General features: G+C 52.2%; 1 protein-coding gene across 1 annotated transcript; it reads left to right on the top strand.

Annotated features, from left to right (window-relative positions):
* Positions 1 to 2780: 2780 nt before the first annotated feature.
* MFSD2B (major facilitator superfamily domain containing 2B) lies at positions 2781 to 15736 on the top strand. Its single transcript, XM_040225701.1, has 14 exons — positions 2781 to 2862; positions 5519 to 5769; positions 7064 to 7188; positions 7931 to 8054; positions 8360 to 8438; positions 8530 to 8660; positions 10710 to 10800; positions 10913 to 11034; positions 11465 to 11548; positions 12048 to 12128; positions 12323 to 12432; positions 13072 to 13215; positions 13604 to 13774; positions 14873 to 15736. Exons 1-14 carry the CDS (start codon positions 2781 to 2783, stop codon positions 14895 to 14897), a joined length of 1620 nt encoding a protein of 539 aa, XP_040081635.1. The 3' UTR covers positions 14898 to 15736.
* The last annotated feature ends 1058 nt before the right edge of the window (positions 15737 to 16794 follow it).

The following is a 16794-nucleotide window of genomic DNA, read 5'->3' as shown; positions in this document are numbered from 1 at the left end:
ATAGTAATGGGGGAAATGCCTTTTAGTTACATTTCTGTGCGAAAAAGGGAAGGAGGGTTTTGGGGTTTTTTTGGTTTGCCCCCCCCATCCACTTCCTTTGAAAATTAAACTTGTGGTAGTATAAGCAACAAAGTATTGTGAGTGAAGTGTTTCCAAACCTCCTAAACCTGCATATATAGTGTGTTCAAATGTGAATTATTCAAAGAAATTTCAACTTGATGTTATTTAACAGTCTCCACCCTCAGTTCTTGGCAACCACAAGTCTATATTCTTTCTGTAGATTTACCTCTATGTACATTTCATGTAAGTGGAGTCATATAATATTGCTGTCCTTTGTGACCAGCTTTTTATTCCGACAACATAAAATTTCAAGGTTCATCCATGTCCTTTTTATTGTTGAATAAAATTGTATGAATATTCCTAACATCCTAAATATTCACCCATTAGTTGATGGACGTTTGGGTTGTTCCCACTGTTTCAGTTTAGTTCAGTCACTCAGTCATGTCCGACTCTGCAACCCCATGAATTGCAGCACTCCAGGCCTCCCTGTCCATCACCAACTCCCGGAGTTCACTCAGACTCATGTCCATCGAGTCAGTGATGCCATCCAGCCATCTTATCCTCTGCCGTCCCCTTTTCCTCCTGCCCCCAATTCCTCCCAGCATCAGAGTCTTTTCCAATGAGTCAACTCTTCGCATGAGGTGGCCAAAGTTACGGAGTTTCAGCTTTAGCATCATCCCTTCCAAAGAAATCCCAGGGCTGATGTCCTTCAGAATGGACTGGTTGGATCTCCTTGCAGTCCAAGGGACTCTCAAGAGTCTTCTCCAACACCACAGTTCAAAAGCATCAATTCTTTGGCACTTAGCTTTCTTCACAGTCCAACTCTCACATCCATACATGACTACTGGCAAAACCATAGCCTTGACCAGCTATTATAAATACTTTAGTTCTCAAGGGCTTCCCTTGTGGCTTAGCTGGTAAAGAATCCACCTGCAACATGGGAGACCTACATTCGATCCCTGGGTAGGGAAGATCCTTGGAGAAGGGAAAGGCTACCCACTCCAGTATTCTGGCCTGGAGAATCCCTTGGACAGAGGAGCCTGGTGGGCTACAGTCCATGGAGTCCCAAAGAGTTGGACACGACTGACTTTCATTTCTCTTCACTTAGTGTTCAAGTTACTGGGTAATCATGTTTTCATTCCTCTTACATCTTTAGAAGTAGAATTGCTGGATCATATAATTTCATACCTAACTTTTGAAGAACTGCCAGACTTTTCCAAAGCACCTGCACAGTTTACACACCCACTAGCAATGTATGATTTCCCACATCCTTCCCAATCCCTGTTTTTGTCTTTTAAATTATAGTCTTTCTAACGGAGTGGTTTCTTGTAGCTTTGCATTTCCCTAATGACATGAATGTCTTTTCGTATGCTTATTGCCCATTTGTAGACTTGGAGAAATATCTATTCAAATCCTTCACCCAGTTTTTAACTGTACTATCTCTACTGTTTAAGGAGTTCTTTATATATTCCAACACAATGATTTGCAAGCATTCCTCCCATTCTTTGGGTTGTCTTTTCACTGGTTGCTTGACTTGCAACACAAAAGTTTTTCATTTAGCTATAGCGCATCTTAGGTTTGTGGTTTCCTAAGAAATACCTGTCTAAGCCAAGATCGAAGTTTTATGTCAGCCTCTATAGGTCTGTGATGGGTTTTCAGTTAATCTTTGTATGTGTTGTAAGCCCTTCCCTTTTAAGTACCTGTCTGGGAAATTTGCATACACCAGTTTTTTATTCTCTGGCTAGAACTTAATTACCTGGCTGTACCAGTTATCTCTAAGAGGTTGGAGAATGTATATTTCGGCCATCCGATAGCAGTTTTTTTTAAGCGGGTTCTAAGCCTGCTCAGCCTTATAGTCTGAGCAATTCTATTGCTTCGTGTTTCTAAGAACTTAGCCGATTTTAACAAAGGTTTAGCAGAAGGGTTTAGTGAGAACCGCTGTTGACTCACTCCCTCGGAGACCGATTCCAAGGAAAACGGTCCCGAGTCACTTGCCAGCCTTTCCCCGCAGCAAATGTGGGCTCTGGCGTTTTTCACTTTGGATAATACACCCCGCGGCACTTCGCAGCTTCCCGTTTTCCCGCGCGCTGCGCCCCCCCCCCCCCCCCCGGGGCGCATCGGCCGGCCCGCCCCTCTTCGCGCCGCTCCCTCTTGGCCGGGGAGCCGCCCTCCCCGCGGGCTCGGGCTGCCGATAACACCGAGGGCCTTGGTGCGCTGGCGGCCGTGCGTGATGGCCGTGTACCGCGAAGCGATCCCGGGCCCGGCTCTGGATCCGCCGTCGCCCTCGCCGGAAGCACACACCTCAGCTCAGGGTTTGGTGAGCGCACAGCGAGGGGCGCGCGGGGAGTGGGCGCTGGGCTTCAGCGCGGGGCCGGGCCGGGGGCGCCGGGGACCGACCCCCCCCATCCCGGGGCATCTGGGCGCAGCCAGCCAGCCGCAACCCCGCACGGTCCCCTCCGAGCCTCCAGGTTGTTCAACTGCCCGGCTGGTGTTTGACAGTTGACAGAGGAGCGGGGAGGCTGGGCTTATTCTGGAGCCCCAGAGAGATGGGAAACTGAGTCCTAGACAAGTGCAGAAGGCCGCTGATTCCTTCAACTAGTCAATCAGGGCCAGTCTAGGGCTCTTGTCCGCCACCCGCCAGGTCATCCCGAAGTCTCTTGAACCCCGGGCAGGTAGAACTTCTAATTGGGCCTGCCTTCCCCAGGCTCCAGGTAGGACCTATGGGCTTGGCCGCCCTCTCAAACCTGGCTCCCTCCAGGCACCAGACTCTCCTAGCGGAGACCTCACCCAGAGCCCTTTCTGGTAACCAGCCTCCGAAGTGAGGGTGGAGGGCAGGTGGGAATCCAGGGGCCGCCTCAGCCCCTCTGCCTCCCCTCTCCCCCACCCCCTGGACAGGGCCAGGGCATGTGTCATTCAGGGTGGCTGAGTTGGAGAGGACTTAGGACTTCTGAGCTTGCTGCTGGATGCGGAATCCACTGCCCACTCTGTGCTACGCCTTCATTCTGTCCCTGGCTTGGCTTCGCAGCCTCAGTTCCCTATGCTGACTCCGCGCTTCCCCTCCAAGCCCCTCCGAGCAAAAGGTAGTGGGTTCCAAGACAGAAAGCAAGATCAAGAGGCCCTCCGGGGACTCTCATTTCCCAGGGAACTTTAAAAACTCAGGATGACATGAATTGTTAGGGAAGAAACATTAGCCATGAAACGCTAGCATTTAATTTTCATAACAACTCTAGGAGGTGTATTACTCTCATTGTACACATGATGAAGCTTAGCCATACTAAGTACCTTGTCCTGGGTTATACAGCTAGAAATGGTAGATGGAGAATTTGCATTCAAATTTGTCAAGTTTGCCTAACTGAAACGTGTCCTCAGTTGACTGTGAAGGGCTTATGATTTGAGTAGGTAAAGCAGTATTCCTCAAGATTCCGAGACTGAATCATATACCTAGATTTTTTAAAAATTTCAAGTACCTTTCGGAGGAAACTAGAATCCCTTTATGGAGGGGTTGGGGAATGGGGAGGAGGGGCTATCATGTTTGATTCTGCCTGGTGTTAAATTTTCTGGAAGTTGAAATATTGTTCACAAAAATGTCAGAAGAGACCACATCCTGCCTTGTGTGTGGGTAGGAAGAGTGCAGAGGATTTGATAAACACTTATCTGGGAAGACCTTCCTTTCAAAAGAGTCCTTTTGGGGTGTTTGGCTAGATACCTAACTGGTTGAAGCCATAGACTTCTCCACTCCTCCTCCCATCCCCAGGCAAAAGATGGAAAAGAATGATTCCCAACATCTTTGGGAGAAATAGCGCCTTACACACCATCTTCATGTCACTTACTCTTTCAACAAATATATATTGAGCATCTACATGCCCAGCATTTTTCTAGGTACTGGGGACACGGTGGTGAATAAAAGTTATGTAGTTCATGCTTTCAGAGAGTTTATGTGCTGGTGGGGAGAGGCAGGAAATAAATATGAATATATTCTGTAGTGAGTACAACTGAGAGAAATTTGGGTGGTCAGTGAAGGCCCCTCTCTAAAAAGATGACATTTAGGCTTCAGCCTGAATGGCAAGAAGTCAGCTCTTGCAAAGACTTAGAGGAAGAGCTGTCCAGACAGAAGGGACAGGAAGTCCAAAGGCCCTGTGGCAGTAACAGACAAGGTCATTTTGAGCAACAGGATGGAGGCTACTGTGGTTGAGGAGAGCTATCTGAAGTAAGGTGGGGAAAGGAGTGACAGCTGATTGGATGGGCTCCTGAGGCTATATGGGAAGGACTTGGAGTTTTATTCAAACTGTAATGGCAAGTTGTTGGGGGGTTTTCACCAGAGAAGAGACACAATCTGATTTATGTTATGAAAAGATCACTTTGACCACTGGACAGAAAGTGGATAGTAGGGAATGAGAGTAGGAGTTGAGAAGCCACTTAGACTCTCACTAATAGATTAGATGGGGAAATTGGGAAGGAGGAATCAAGGATGACACCTAGGTTTGTGGCCTGAGCTGCTGAGTGAACACTGGGGCCATTTGATGCAATGAGGACAGTAGAGTTAGGAGATTAAAACAATGGGATGGAAATCAGGAGCTGTGTTTTGACCATGCTAAGCTGGAATGCCTGTTTGGCAACCATGTGGGGCTGTGAGTAGACAGTCTAATTATGAGTCTGGAGTTCTCTGAATGCTTAGGGATATATATATATCTCCCCAAATATATGTGTGTGGGTATACATGTAACCTTTACTTCATTTTTGCTCTCATGTTTGTTGTTTACTGATTTCTGTGGTGTAAATACTCTCCCTGTGGCTGATTTCAGCCTGCCAGTTGTTCAACAACTGCCTTGCAAAAGTCCTGAACATTTAACAATCAGCTCCCAGAGCCATAGCCTCATTTGATCATCAAAACATCCCTCGAAGTTGGCAGGACTATTCCAATCAACAGATGAGGCTTAGAGAGATAACGTGATTTATTCAAAGGCACACACAGGAAGTTCATGGCAAGGTTAGGGGCCTCCTGACCCTCCCAGTTCACTCTAGTTTGCTGACTAATAAAACAGACTGCAGCAGAAAGCACTGGGGGAGGGGGGAATATAAGGAAAAACTTCTCCCTGGAAATGCTTAGAAGTCATGGTTCAGGGTTTTTTTTTCTCCCCCCCTCCCCCCTTTTGGTCGCATTTCTTTTTTGTGTGTTTGTTGTTGACTGCACTGGGTCTTCCTTGCTTTGCTCGGGCTTTCTCCGGTTGCAGCGAGCAGGGGCTACTCTTTGTTGCTGTGCATGGGCTTCTCACTGCGGTGGCTTCTCTTGTTGAAAAGCGCAGGCTCAGTAGTTGTGGCTCACAGGCTTAATTGCCCTAAGGGAGGTGGAATCTTCCTGGACCAGAAATCAAACCCCTTTTCCCTGCATTGGCAGGCAGATTCTCAACCATTGGACCACCAGAGAAGTCCTGTCTCACTTCTTTTAAGATAAATTGAGAGCAATTAGGACTGAGAGGTTGCTGGAACAGCCCTCAAGACAGGGCTGCAGGATACTTTTGGAAGTCAGGGGGCTGGAGGGAGTGGTTGGTGCCTGTGGGGGCTGAGCTCCTGTGTCTCCCCCAGGACAGCGGAGCTGGTCACCTCTCATTCTACAGGAAGTTGTGCTATGGCATTGGAGGGGTTCCCAACCAGGTGGCCTCCAGCGCCATAGCCTTTTACCTGCAACTTTTCCTGCTCGATGTGGCACAGGTAAGTGTGGGCAGCAGCCTTGGGGCCCCCTACTCCCATGTCTGGTGTCTGGTCCTTTCAACCTGCCTTTACTTCCACCACCACTATCCTTGGTAAATGGCACTTCTGACCCAAGGCTGAGAAAAACCAAATGCTGTTGAGGGCAACCTCCTGAAAGATCTTTATTTGCAGGTTGTTTGTAGTAGAAGAATGGGAAACAACACAGATGCCCCCAAATATAGTAGTTCAACAGTAAGTTGGACTATGTCCACATAATGGAGTAGTGTGTAGTCACTCAAAAGAATGAGTTAGATCTATACCAGTTGATGCCCAAGAATTTCCATGATGCACTGTCAAGTGAGAAAAATTAGTTTTAGAGAAGGGTATACATATAAAAAGATCCCATTTGAATAAAACAAAAACATGCCCTATATATATGAGTGCACAGGTATAAGGAGATGGTTGAATAGTATCATTGACTCAATGGACATGAGTTTGAGCAAATTCTGGGAGATAGTGAAGGACAGGGAGGCCTGGCCTGCTGCAGTCCATGGGGCCACAGAGTCAGACACCAGTTAGCAACTGTACAACAACATGATTAAAGGATGAGCATGGAGAAAGTATATTCCAAAAGGACATCCATCCAGAAGTATCTTAATATTGGTGATAGGAGGGACTGGTGGAAGATAGAGGATAAATAAAATTTTTTAATAAAGTATCTATTATTTACTTATTTTCCATGATTTTTTAAATGACACCGATATCCCATTTGTATAACATTATAAATCACAAATGCACATTAGGAAATGAAGGAAAGAACGATCAAACTGCTCCTGGCAGTTGTCTCAGGATGGTGGAATTTCAGATGAGCTTTGTGTGATATTTTTCTGAACTGTTTGAATGTGTGTGTAATGAGTGTTATCACTTTATGTAATCAGAAAAATCAATAAACCATTTTCATTGTAAAACACAAGCTCTGCCTCTGACTGTCAGCTTCAGTGCACCCTTCTCGCACTGAGCCACCTCAGGGGAGGGTCTCTCAAGTCTTCTCCCAAAATGACTGGGTGTAAATATAACAGGAATGTGCTAGTGTGCACCTGTTCCCCTCTTCTTGTCCCCCCATCCCTTCTCCACTGGTGCACAGATGTCCTCAGAGCCGTCTGGATTCCTGTCCTGGGGGAGGGACTGAATAGACCTCTACAGCGTGGCTATGGCCCTGCCAGTTTCCAGGGTCTTTCTCCTGATTGGCAGGCAGTTCCAGACACCCTCGCTGACTGTGCAGGGCCTTGGCTGTCCCCTCCTCTGTCCCTTTCAGATCCCTGCTGCCCAGGTGTCACTGGTCCTGTTTGGAGGGAAGGTGTCTGGGGCAGCTGCAGACCCTTTGGCTGGGTTTCTCATCAACAGAAGCAGGAGGACAGGTTCTGGACGACTCATGCCCTGGTGAGCACCCCACTGTCCTTAGGATCCTGGCACCCACCCCTGGCTTGAGATCTCTACATTTGTCACAGCTGCTTCTTAGTGGTTAGAGGTCAGGTCTGGACAGTAGGTGGCAGGAATGGAATGGGTCTGAGTGAGTCATGCAGGTGTTCAGGGACCTCTCCCTCACTGGGTGGCACAGAGCTGGACAAGAGTCGCAGGCCTGGCCCCAGGGGGCTTGGAGTGTGGCCAGGCAGGGCTGGATGGCTCGGAAGTTCTCACAGAGGAGATAAGACTTTCCTGGGTACAGGGAATGGCACCACCCAGCCCAGGTGACACTAATGGTAAAGAACTTGCCTGCCAGTACAGGAGATGTAAGAGATAGGGATTTGATCCCTATCTGGGGCCCCAAGGCTGCTGCCCACACTCACCTGTGCCCCTGGAGGAGGGCATGGAGTCCCACTCCAGTATCCTTGCCTGGAGAATCCCATGGACAGAGGACCCTGGCGGGCTACAGTCCATAGGGTGGCAAAGAGTCGGACACGACTGAAGTGACTTAGCACGCACGCATGCAGCCCCTAAGGGCCCAGCCCCCACTCCCAGGGACCTCCTCATCCCCTCAGCCACCTCTCCCCCTCCGTGGCTCCAACCCTGAGCCCCAGACCAGGGCTCCTCTGGGGCTGAGGGCCAGGCGAGGTTGCTCTAGGCCCCTGGGGACCCCCTGTCCTAGTGCTGCAGGGCACCCCACCTGGCTGTGCTTCCGCAGGGTGCTGGGCTGCACACCCTTCATTGCCTTGGCCTACTTCTTCCTGTGGTTCTTGCCCCCCTTCACCACCTTGCGAGGCCTTTGGTACACGACCCTCTACTGCCTGTTCCAGGCCCTGGCCACGGTAAGCAGGTGGGCCCCTTCCTGGGTCTGGACTCCTGGAACCCCATGCCAGCAGGAGGCCTCCCTGAAGTGTGTGTGTGTGCTGGGGAGTGCCCGCTGCCCACCTGCTCACCAGGTGGTAACTTGCCATCAGCTTTTCTTGTGGGCTCTAGGCCAGATGCCCCTCCTGCTCCTTAGCCCCTGACTGCAGGTTGAGGGGATCTATGGCAACTTGCCAGCCTGACACGGGCCTGGCCTGGGGAAGCTGCTTACCTGGGTGGGCTGCCTGGCAGTGGGCACCATCCTAAGCTCTGCCTGGTCCTGCAGTTTGTCCAGGTGCCCTACACGGCGCTGACCATGCTCCTGACCCCCAACCCCAAGGAGCGGGACTCAGCCACCGCGTACCGTGAGTGCAGGCGGGCATGCAGTTGGGTGGGAGCGGGTAGCTCTGGCCCAGCCCCATGAGTTCAGTCACCTTGCTGCATGCTGTGTCCCAGGGATGACCTTGGAGATGGCGGGGACGCTGATGGGAGCCACCATCCACGGACTCATTGTGTCCGGTGCCCACGGGTCCCACAGGTGCAAGGAGGACATGCTCCCAGGGGAAGTGGCTGTTTCCCCCAATGCGGTGAGTGTCCAGGCTGCCCGGAGCCCCTGGGGCCCCCGGCTCCAGGTCACCTCCTTCTTCGAGGAACAGGTCTCCGCCAGGTCTCTTCGTGGTTGTTTGGGGGCTCAGCCCTGCCCAGCAGGCTCTTGTCCCCCATCCTCCCGCTAAATCTGCTTCTCCTGCTGGGCCCCTTCTAAACATGGAGCCAAACAACAGGCCAGTAGGTCATCTGGAGGGGAGGAGGTGGACCCAAAAGAAGGGGCAGGGCGGGGAGGGGCTGCCGGCAGGGGCAGGAGAGAGACAGCAGAAGGGTTTAGTGTCCTGGCAGAGCTCTGGTCAAAACCCATCCTATGAGCAGTGCCACGCAGCCCTGAACAGGTGTTCCCCCAACCCCACCCACAGTGTGAAAGGAGAGGGGGAAACCTGGGATGGTACCCCTTCCTCTCCCTCAAAGCCGTTCCCTTTTCAGCAATTAGGAGATGTTCATCTATTCATCCGTAAGTGCATCTTCTATTGCCCCTCTTCTTAAGCAAATGACATCACTGACCTCCACCAACATCTGAGAATTAATGTTATGACAATAGTGCCAGCCTCACGCACCCACAGTTCACTGACTGTAAAAAAAATTACAGTGAAGTCCTGTGTAGAGATCCCCAGGCCATCTGCAGCCCAGCTACAGAATGTGCCTCCGTACAGTGTGGAATGAAGCTGTAGGGCCCCAGAAAGAGCAGGAAGTCAATCTCCCCTTCCCATGGCCCACTGCCCCAGTCAAAGGATTGCCTGGATCTGTGTAGGTGAGAGGCTATGCCCCATTGCCCTCAAAGCCCATCATGGTGCTACTAGCCCAGGATCAGAGGGGTTGTGGCCTGCAGACTTACCCTCCCTGCTTCCAAGCCCAGGGCTCCCCGATCCGCCCAAAAGAAAAACTGAGTCAAAGTCGCTCAGTCATGTCCAACTCTTTGCAACCCCATAGACTGTAGCCCACCAGGCTCCTCTGTCCCTGGGATTCTCCAGACAAGAATACTGGAGTGGATTGCTATTCCCTTCTCCAGGGGATCTTCCTGATGCAGGGCTCAACTCATGTCTCCTGCATTGTAGGCAGATTCTTCATTATCTGAGCCACCAGGAAGCCTCTACAAGGCCCCTCCCCAAAGCTTCTGGGTCACTGTCTAGGTGAGGATAGTGGAACAGAGGGTAGAAGTGGGGAGCAGGGTTGAGGGGCTCCCCTTGGGTGGGAGACCAGGAGGCCAGGTGGGATATAGGATGGCAAGAAGTAGGGAGTAGGAAGCTGAGAACCTGCTCTCGCTCATGTCCTCATGGCTCACATGAGGCTGTGAGCCACGGTGAGAAGCGTCCAGGGCCCTCTTGCTAGTTCCAGCTCTGCTGTCCCATAGACTTCACGTACAAAACACAAATTCATAGATAAAACCATCCCGAATTTCAAGAGAGCAGAGCATTAACTCCCAAGTGCAGCACTTTCTGAACGTGGGACCCCTCACACTGGTGAAGCTCTGCATCTCCCTCCTTCCTCCCTCACCAGAGGCAACCCCTATCCTGAACTGCGTGACTATTACTCCCGTGCAGGCCTTATATGTATTTGATTCCATGTGTGTCTTCCTCTGAATGTTTGGTGGCACCGTTTCTGTTTTCGACATTTTCTGTGTCATCGTACATCACACTGTAACTGTCTGTTCATGGATCTGTCTCCCCCTCACCCCAAGCCCCTTACTGTGGATGCACAGGGTCACTTATTCATCACTGTAACCTCAGGGTCTAGCACACCGAAGACAGAAGCAATGAATGTTTGCTTAAATAAAATGACAGAGAGGGAGGGAGGGATTTGACTCGTGGTTACATGAACGCCCACAGGAGGCACAAGGTCAGCGGAAGGACCATTCTGGTCCTTTAGATCTCCCCCTCCTGTGGGCTGATGGAGAGGAAGAGCACCTAGCATCCTTGGAATTGAGGGTCCTTCTGCTCCCACTGGGAGGCACTTCTGCCAGGCCCCTGGGTATCCCCACCTCCATGGGTTGGAGACATCACCCCACTGAAGTTCTGTCCTGTCCACAGACTCGTCTCTACTTCATTGCAGCCGCTGTGGTTGCTTTGACTTACCCAGTGTGCAGTACTTTGCTCTACCTGGGGGTGAAGGAGCAATCAGGTAGGTATAGGGCTGCAGACAGAGTGTGGAAGCAGAAGCTGGTCGCTCCTCTCGGGCATGAGTTTTGATTTTGAACTCCACCAATCCAAGATGTCCCTTTCCAATGTTACAGACCCCTCCACCCCAGCATCCGGCCAGGGCCTGGGCTTCCTGGCTGGGCTGGGTCTCACAGTCCGGCATCGGCCCTATCTGAAGCTGGTCATCTCCTTCCTCTTCATCTCAGCAGCTGTTCAGGTATGTCTGGCCAGGCTGATCCCCACTGGCTGGGCTCTGGCCATACTGAGCTTGCATAGGTTCAGGTTAGTCTCTCGTCTCCACCACACCACAGGGAAACCAGTGGCTGGCAAGGGCTTGGCAAGGCTGATACTGCGAGGAGAGAAACCTACCTAGATCTAGTGAGACTGGGGAGGGTCAGGGCCCAGACACCAGGAAGTATCTGGAGTGGTAAAATCCATCCATCTCAGCTGTGCCGGGGGAAACTAGGAATGGGGTTTAAGCCTGTGTTGCAATAAAACTCCATTGTTGGGGAAGGGATTGCATGATGGTGGCAGAAAACAGAGCTTGGAGGCCCAAAGGGAAGGCCCGACTCGAGACCTCAGCCTTGCCCTTGATTTCCACGTTTCTGCCATTTCCTGTACACGCCTACTTCCTGTCGACTCCTCAGGTGGAGCAGAGCTACCTGGTCCTGTTCTGTACACATGCCTCCCAGCTTCAAGACCACGTCCAGGGCATGGTGCTGACCATCCTGGTGAGGGGACATGGGGTGGTAGAGGCGAGAGGCCTGAGTCAGGGCTGTGTGGTCCTTGACATGACCTGGATGATGGAGTTCTGGTGGTCAGTATTTTGGACTCTGCTTGGGCTTTTTGCTAAGATGATTCAATCGTGTCCAATTCTTTGCAACCCTATGGACTGTAGCCCACCGGGCTCCTCTGACCATGGGATTCTCCAGGCAAGAATACTGGAGTGGGTTGCCGCATTTCCTTCTCCAGGGGATCTTCCCAACCCAGGGATCGAACCCACATCTCTTATGTCTCCTGCATTGGCAGGCGGGTTCTCTACCACTAGTGCCACCATTTCAGCAGAGGGTGGAATTGGGGTCAGGGTCATAAAGTTCGTAAAGTTCAGCCACTGGTTCCAACCAAGGACAAGGTCAACGTCGGGTGTCCCACCTAAAAGCTGAGCATTTGAGAATCTGGCAGAGGTCCCGGCAGGGCATCCTGGGCTATGACGATTCTGTCTGTTCACAGGTCTCGGCAGTGCTGAGCACCCCAATGTGGGAGTGGGTTCTGCAGCGATTTGGGAAGAGGATGTCGGCCCTCGGGATCTGTGTGAGTGAGGCAGGAAGCCAGGCCTGGGGTGGTGTTGAGGGGGCAGTGTGTTCTCGCGACCTCCGTGTCTAGCCCGGCGCCAGGCTCAGAGGGCATCAGTAAGGACTGGTGAGTGCGTGAATCTAAGAGCAGCTATGAGTGTGTGCGGGGCAGGGGTACAAGTGGAGGAGGCGCCAGCGTGTCTGTCTCCCTAGGCGATGGTGCCATTTGCAATCCTGCTGGCTGCTGTGCCCATGGTGCCTGTGGCATATGTCGTAGCCTTTGTGTCTGGCCTGAGCATCGCTGTGTCCTTGCTGCTACCCTGGTAGGCCGGGTGAGGGGAACGAGGAGTAGGGGCCTCCCACCCTTCCCAGTGGGTATTCCCCCTTCATCTCAACCTGCAGTCCCAGGCCTCCTCCCCTGGGGAAAGGCTCTCCCCCTTTCGGGGGGAAAGAGTGTTGGGGAAAAAGTGAAAAGAAAGTGAAAATGTTAGTCACTCAGTTGTGTCTGCCTCTTATGAGACCCCATGGACTGTAGCCTGCCAGGTTCCTCTGTCCATGGGAATCTCCAGGCAAGAATACTGGAGTGGGTTGCCATGCCCTCCTCCAGGGATCTTCCCAACCCAGGGATTGAACCCAGGTCTCCCGCATTGCAAATGGATTCTTTGCCATCTGAGCCACGAGGGAATCCCAAGAATACTGGAGTGGATAGCCTATCCCTTCTCCAGAGGATCTTCCCACCCAGGGATTAAACCAGGGTCTCCCACACTGCAGGCAGATTTTTTACTGTCTGAGTCACCAGGGAAGTACAAGCACTTTTACTGCCTGACTCTCTTTGGACCAGTCCTGGTGCTGGGCAGCGGGGACCCAGGGGTGAATCTGATTCAGTCCTTGTCCCCAAAAAGCCCTCAGTTTGGCAGCTCCCGAAGAGATAAAAGACATAATTCTGCAGACCCTGCCCCCAGGTCCATGCTTCCGGACGTGGTCGATGACTTCCAGCTGCAGCACCAGCATGGCCCAGGCCTGGAGACCATCTTCTACTCATCCTACGTCTTCTTCACCAAGCTTTCCGGAGCAGGTGCCCTGGGCATCTCCACTCTCAGCCTGGAGTGAGTGCCAGAATTGGGCTGTCCCAGAGGCACAAAAGACAAGTGGCATGGGAAGCAAAGGGCAAAGTCCCTAACCCAAGCCAGCCTGGGGCCACCCACGAGTCTGGGGAGTGTGTGGGAACCTCCACCTCAGCTTTCTCTGTGCACATGACCAGAAGGGGTACAGGTCTCAGCAGCTATATCCCTTCTGAAACCTCTACTCCCCACGTTCACAGCTCTCTCTGAACTCCTCCCCGGTCTGCCTGTTCCCTCACACTCCCTTCCCCCCTAGTTAGACTGATTTGGCCAGAAAATAAATCCAAGTTTCAGGATAGGGTGGGGATTAGGCACCTGGGACCCTTCCATCAGGAGGCTCTGAGCTGGATGCTCAGGGTGGGGGCTTCTGCAGCTTCGCAGGGTACGAGTCAGGAGCCTGCAGGCAGTCGGAGCAGGTGGTGGTGACCCTCAAGGTCCTCATCGGTGCTGTGCCCACCAGCATGATCCTCATTGGTCTCTGCATCCTTATGGTCGGCCCCACTCCCAAGGTGCCACGACGGGCCAACTCCCGCTCCCTGGGGAGGTAGGCACCTCACACTCACGGGTACACACCACAGGGCACCTAGGGAGGCACGCAGATGTGCACAGTTCTCATGTGGACCTGATGTGCCACAAGCATGGCAGTCTTTTTTTAATTTGTTTATTTTGGGCTGCACTGGGGCTTCTTTGCCACGTGGGCTTTTTCTAGTTGCGGTGAGCAGGGGCTGCTCTCGGGCTGAGGTGCCTGGGCTTCTCATTGTGGTGGCTTCTCCTGTTGCAGAGCACAGGCTCTAGGGTGCGACGGCTTCAGCAGTTGTGGCTCCCGGGATCTAGAGCCCAGGTTCGTTAGCTGTGGTCCACGGGCTTAGTTGCTCTGTGGCATGTGGAGTCTTCCCAGACCAGGGATCGAAGCCATGTCCCCTGTATTGGTAGGCAGATTCTATACCACTGGGAAAGTGCTCTCAGTCCATCTTAATGGGCCCCAAACTGAATTAATCTTTGTTCTCCAATCTTGGCTCTTGCTGCACCACAAAGAACCTTCCAGCATGGGTGCTGAAACCCCAGGGTCATCTTCCACTCCTCCCACACCAGCTGCCCTGAGCCACTCTCTCACCTTGTTCTTACCACTTGGAAGCACAGACCCCACTGCCCTGGGCATGATCTGCTCACTGCCTGGCTTTCACAGTAGACTGTGGGGCCCTTGACGGCTGAGGGGGCTGTTTTCTTCATTTTTGTGTCCCAGGAGCTCAGCCCAGAGCCAAAGTCCAAGCAGGCACTGCAGTGTCAACACTTCTGGTCAAGCAGACAGTCACAAGCTGTGCCCACATTTTTGCACACGCTCAAAAACTTACAAACAAGAGCCCGTGTCCAGGCAGAGGCCCACACAGGATAGGCCAGGAAGTGGCTCCATCATGGATCCCTCACTGCACAGTAGGGACAGCCTGGGACTCCAGCCCCTCATACTGAGATCATGCCCTGTGTTTGGGGAATGACACATGGGTAGGACCTGGAGGAACAGGGCTGTAGCTTCGTTCTGAGGGTTGAGCAGGGGAGGAGTTGCTCAGGAGACAAGGAGCAGCCACTGACATTTCCCCGACCTCTGCCGACCCTCACCCTCCTCTCTGACTTCTCTTTCCCGCAGGAGGACCAGCTACACTCTGGCTTGAATTTGAGACCCTGTGAGCCGGCACATCAGGAGCAGCATCTTCTGGGCTCCAGGCCCCCCTTTTTAGCCCTTTGGCACCCCTGCCTCACCATTTACACACAACCTGTTTTTGCCCCAGGGATGTGGAGTCTTCAGTGACTCTCCTGAAGGGAGTGGCCTGGGCTCCACCTTTCATGTCTTACCTGCTGACCTCAGGACATCTCAGAGAGGCCTGTGCCGCTGACTACCCAGCTCTGGGCAACCTGTGACCTGGAAAGCATTCCTGTAGCAACTATTCCTGGAAAAAGGAAGCCCCTACCAGCCTGGTCTGCAGACTTCTGTGGGAGCACCAGGCCCACCAACCTGCTTAGATGGCAAAGCTACTTGACAAGACAGACACATAGAATTCTTGTTTCTCCTGATGGTCCAGTGATCATCTAATGGAGAGGCTGACAGACAGCATGTGAATGGGCAGAGCAGGGACAGATGGACACGCTGGGATATCCAGGTGGAGAGATACACAGATGCAGCCAGAGAGGTCAGCAGACCCCAGAGGGAGCAGATTGGGCCAGCAGTAGGGACAGGTTGAAGAGGGCACGAGGTGTTTCTCAAGACCTTTCCCTTGTACAGCTCAGCTGATGACAGTGATGAAACAGTGATGACACTGTTTCTAGAAGTGCTCACAGACTGATACTGAGCCACCACAGATCAATCATTTTTATGAACAAAAGTTATTTTTGTGGGAAAACTTTTCTGAAAGTTCATCTTATAAAATCACAGGAACCACTGTATTTTAGAGGCCACCATGTCTTTAGGGAAGAAATCCACTGAGGTTTATTTTTTCAGAAACAAAGGGTTTACCTTCTACTTGCTTGCTTGCACGTGTGTTCAGTTGTGTCTGACTCTTTGCGACCCCACGGACTGCAGCATGCCAGTCTCGTCTGTCCATGGGATTTCCCAGGCAAGAAGAGTGGAGTGGGTTGACATTTCCTACACCAGGGGATCTTCCCAACCCAGGGAGTGAACCCACGTCTCTGACATCTGCTGCATTGGCAGGCAGCTTCTTTACTGCTGAACCACCTGGGAAGATCTGTTTGAGTCTGTAAAATGTGACTGGGGTCAGCCTGCTCATCCCACTTCCTGGGAAATCTGTCCCAAGGAGGGATGGGGAGGGTGCCTGATGTCACTGAAACTGGCCATGTCTCCTCAACCATGTGTCCCAGAATATCCGCAGTTCCTCAGACCACAGGTTCCCTGTGGGAGGAGACAAGAAGTTGAGGCCATCGGCCAGGGCAGCAGACCATGGTAGCTTGTTTGGGTTTGGGGCCTGGGGAGGAGCTGGGGAACCCGTGGGGCCCTGATGCCCCAGCAAGTGTTCCTAGAGAAGCCTGGGTACCCACAGGGGGACCGGGAGGTGAGATCTGCCCCCCACATTCCTCCCCACCCCCAGTTCTACCCTTCCCAAGCCCACTGCTCAGGACTAGGCCCCCTTCCACTTCCTCTTTAGCCCTCTGGCTGCCTCTTAAGTATGAGATGAGATTGAAGGTCTAAGACAGTCAGAGCTCAGACACACTCAGATAGTGCTCCTCAGAGCTTAAAGCATTTGGCTTCCTCTACAAATGCTGTCTTTTCATACTGTCCATGGGGTTCTCCAGGCAAGAATACTGGAGTGGAGTTCTTCACTGACTCAATGGACATGAATTCGAGCCAACGCCAGGAGACAGTGGAGGACAGAGGAGCCTGGCATGCTACAGTCCATGGAGTTGCAGTCGGACATGACTGAGCGGCCGAACAACAACAGATGTTCTACCCTTCCCAAGTCCGAAGTTCCCAGGTTCCAAGAAGGAACCTGACCTCAAAGAGAGTGCAGAGTGTGACCCGGTCTGTCTGATGCCTGAGCTTTCTGGCCCTGTGATACT

The sequence above is a fragment of the Oryx dammah genome, unplaced genomic scaffold (assembly GCF_014754425.2).
Source record: "Oryx dammah isolate SB20612 unplaced genomic scaffold, SCBI_Odam_1.1 HiC_scaffold_25, whole genome shotgun sequence".
Classification (NCBI taxonomy): domain Eukaryota; kingdom Metazoa; phylum Chordata; class Mammalia; order Artiodactyla; family Bovidae; genus Oryx; species Oryx dammah.
This window is presented reverse-complemented; position numbering and strand designations above follow the sequence as displayed.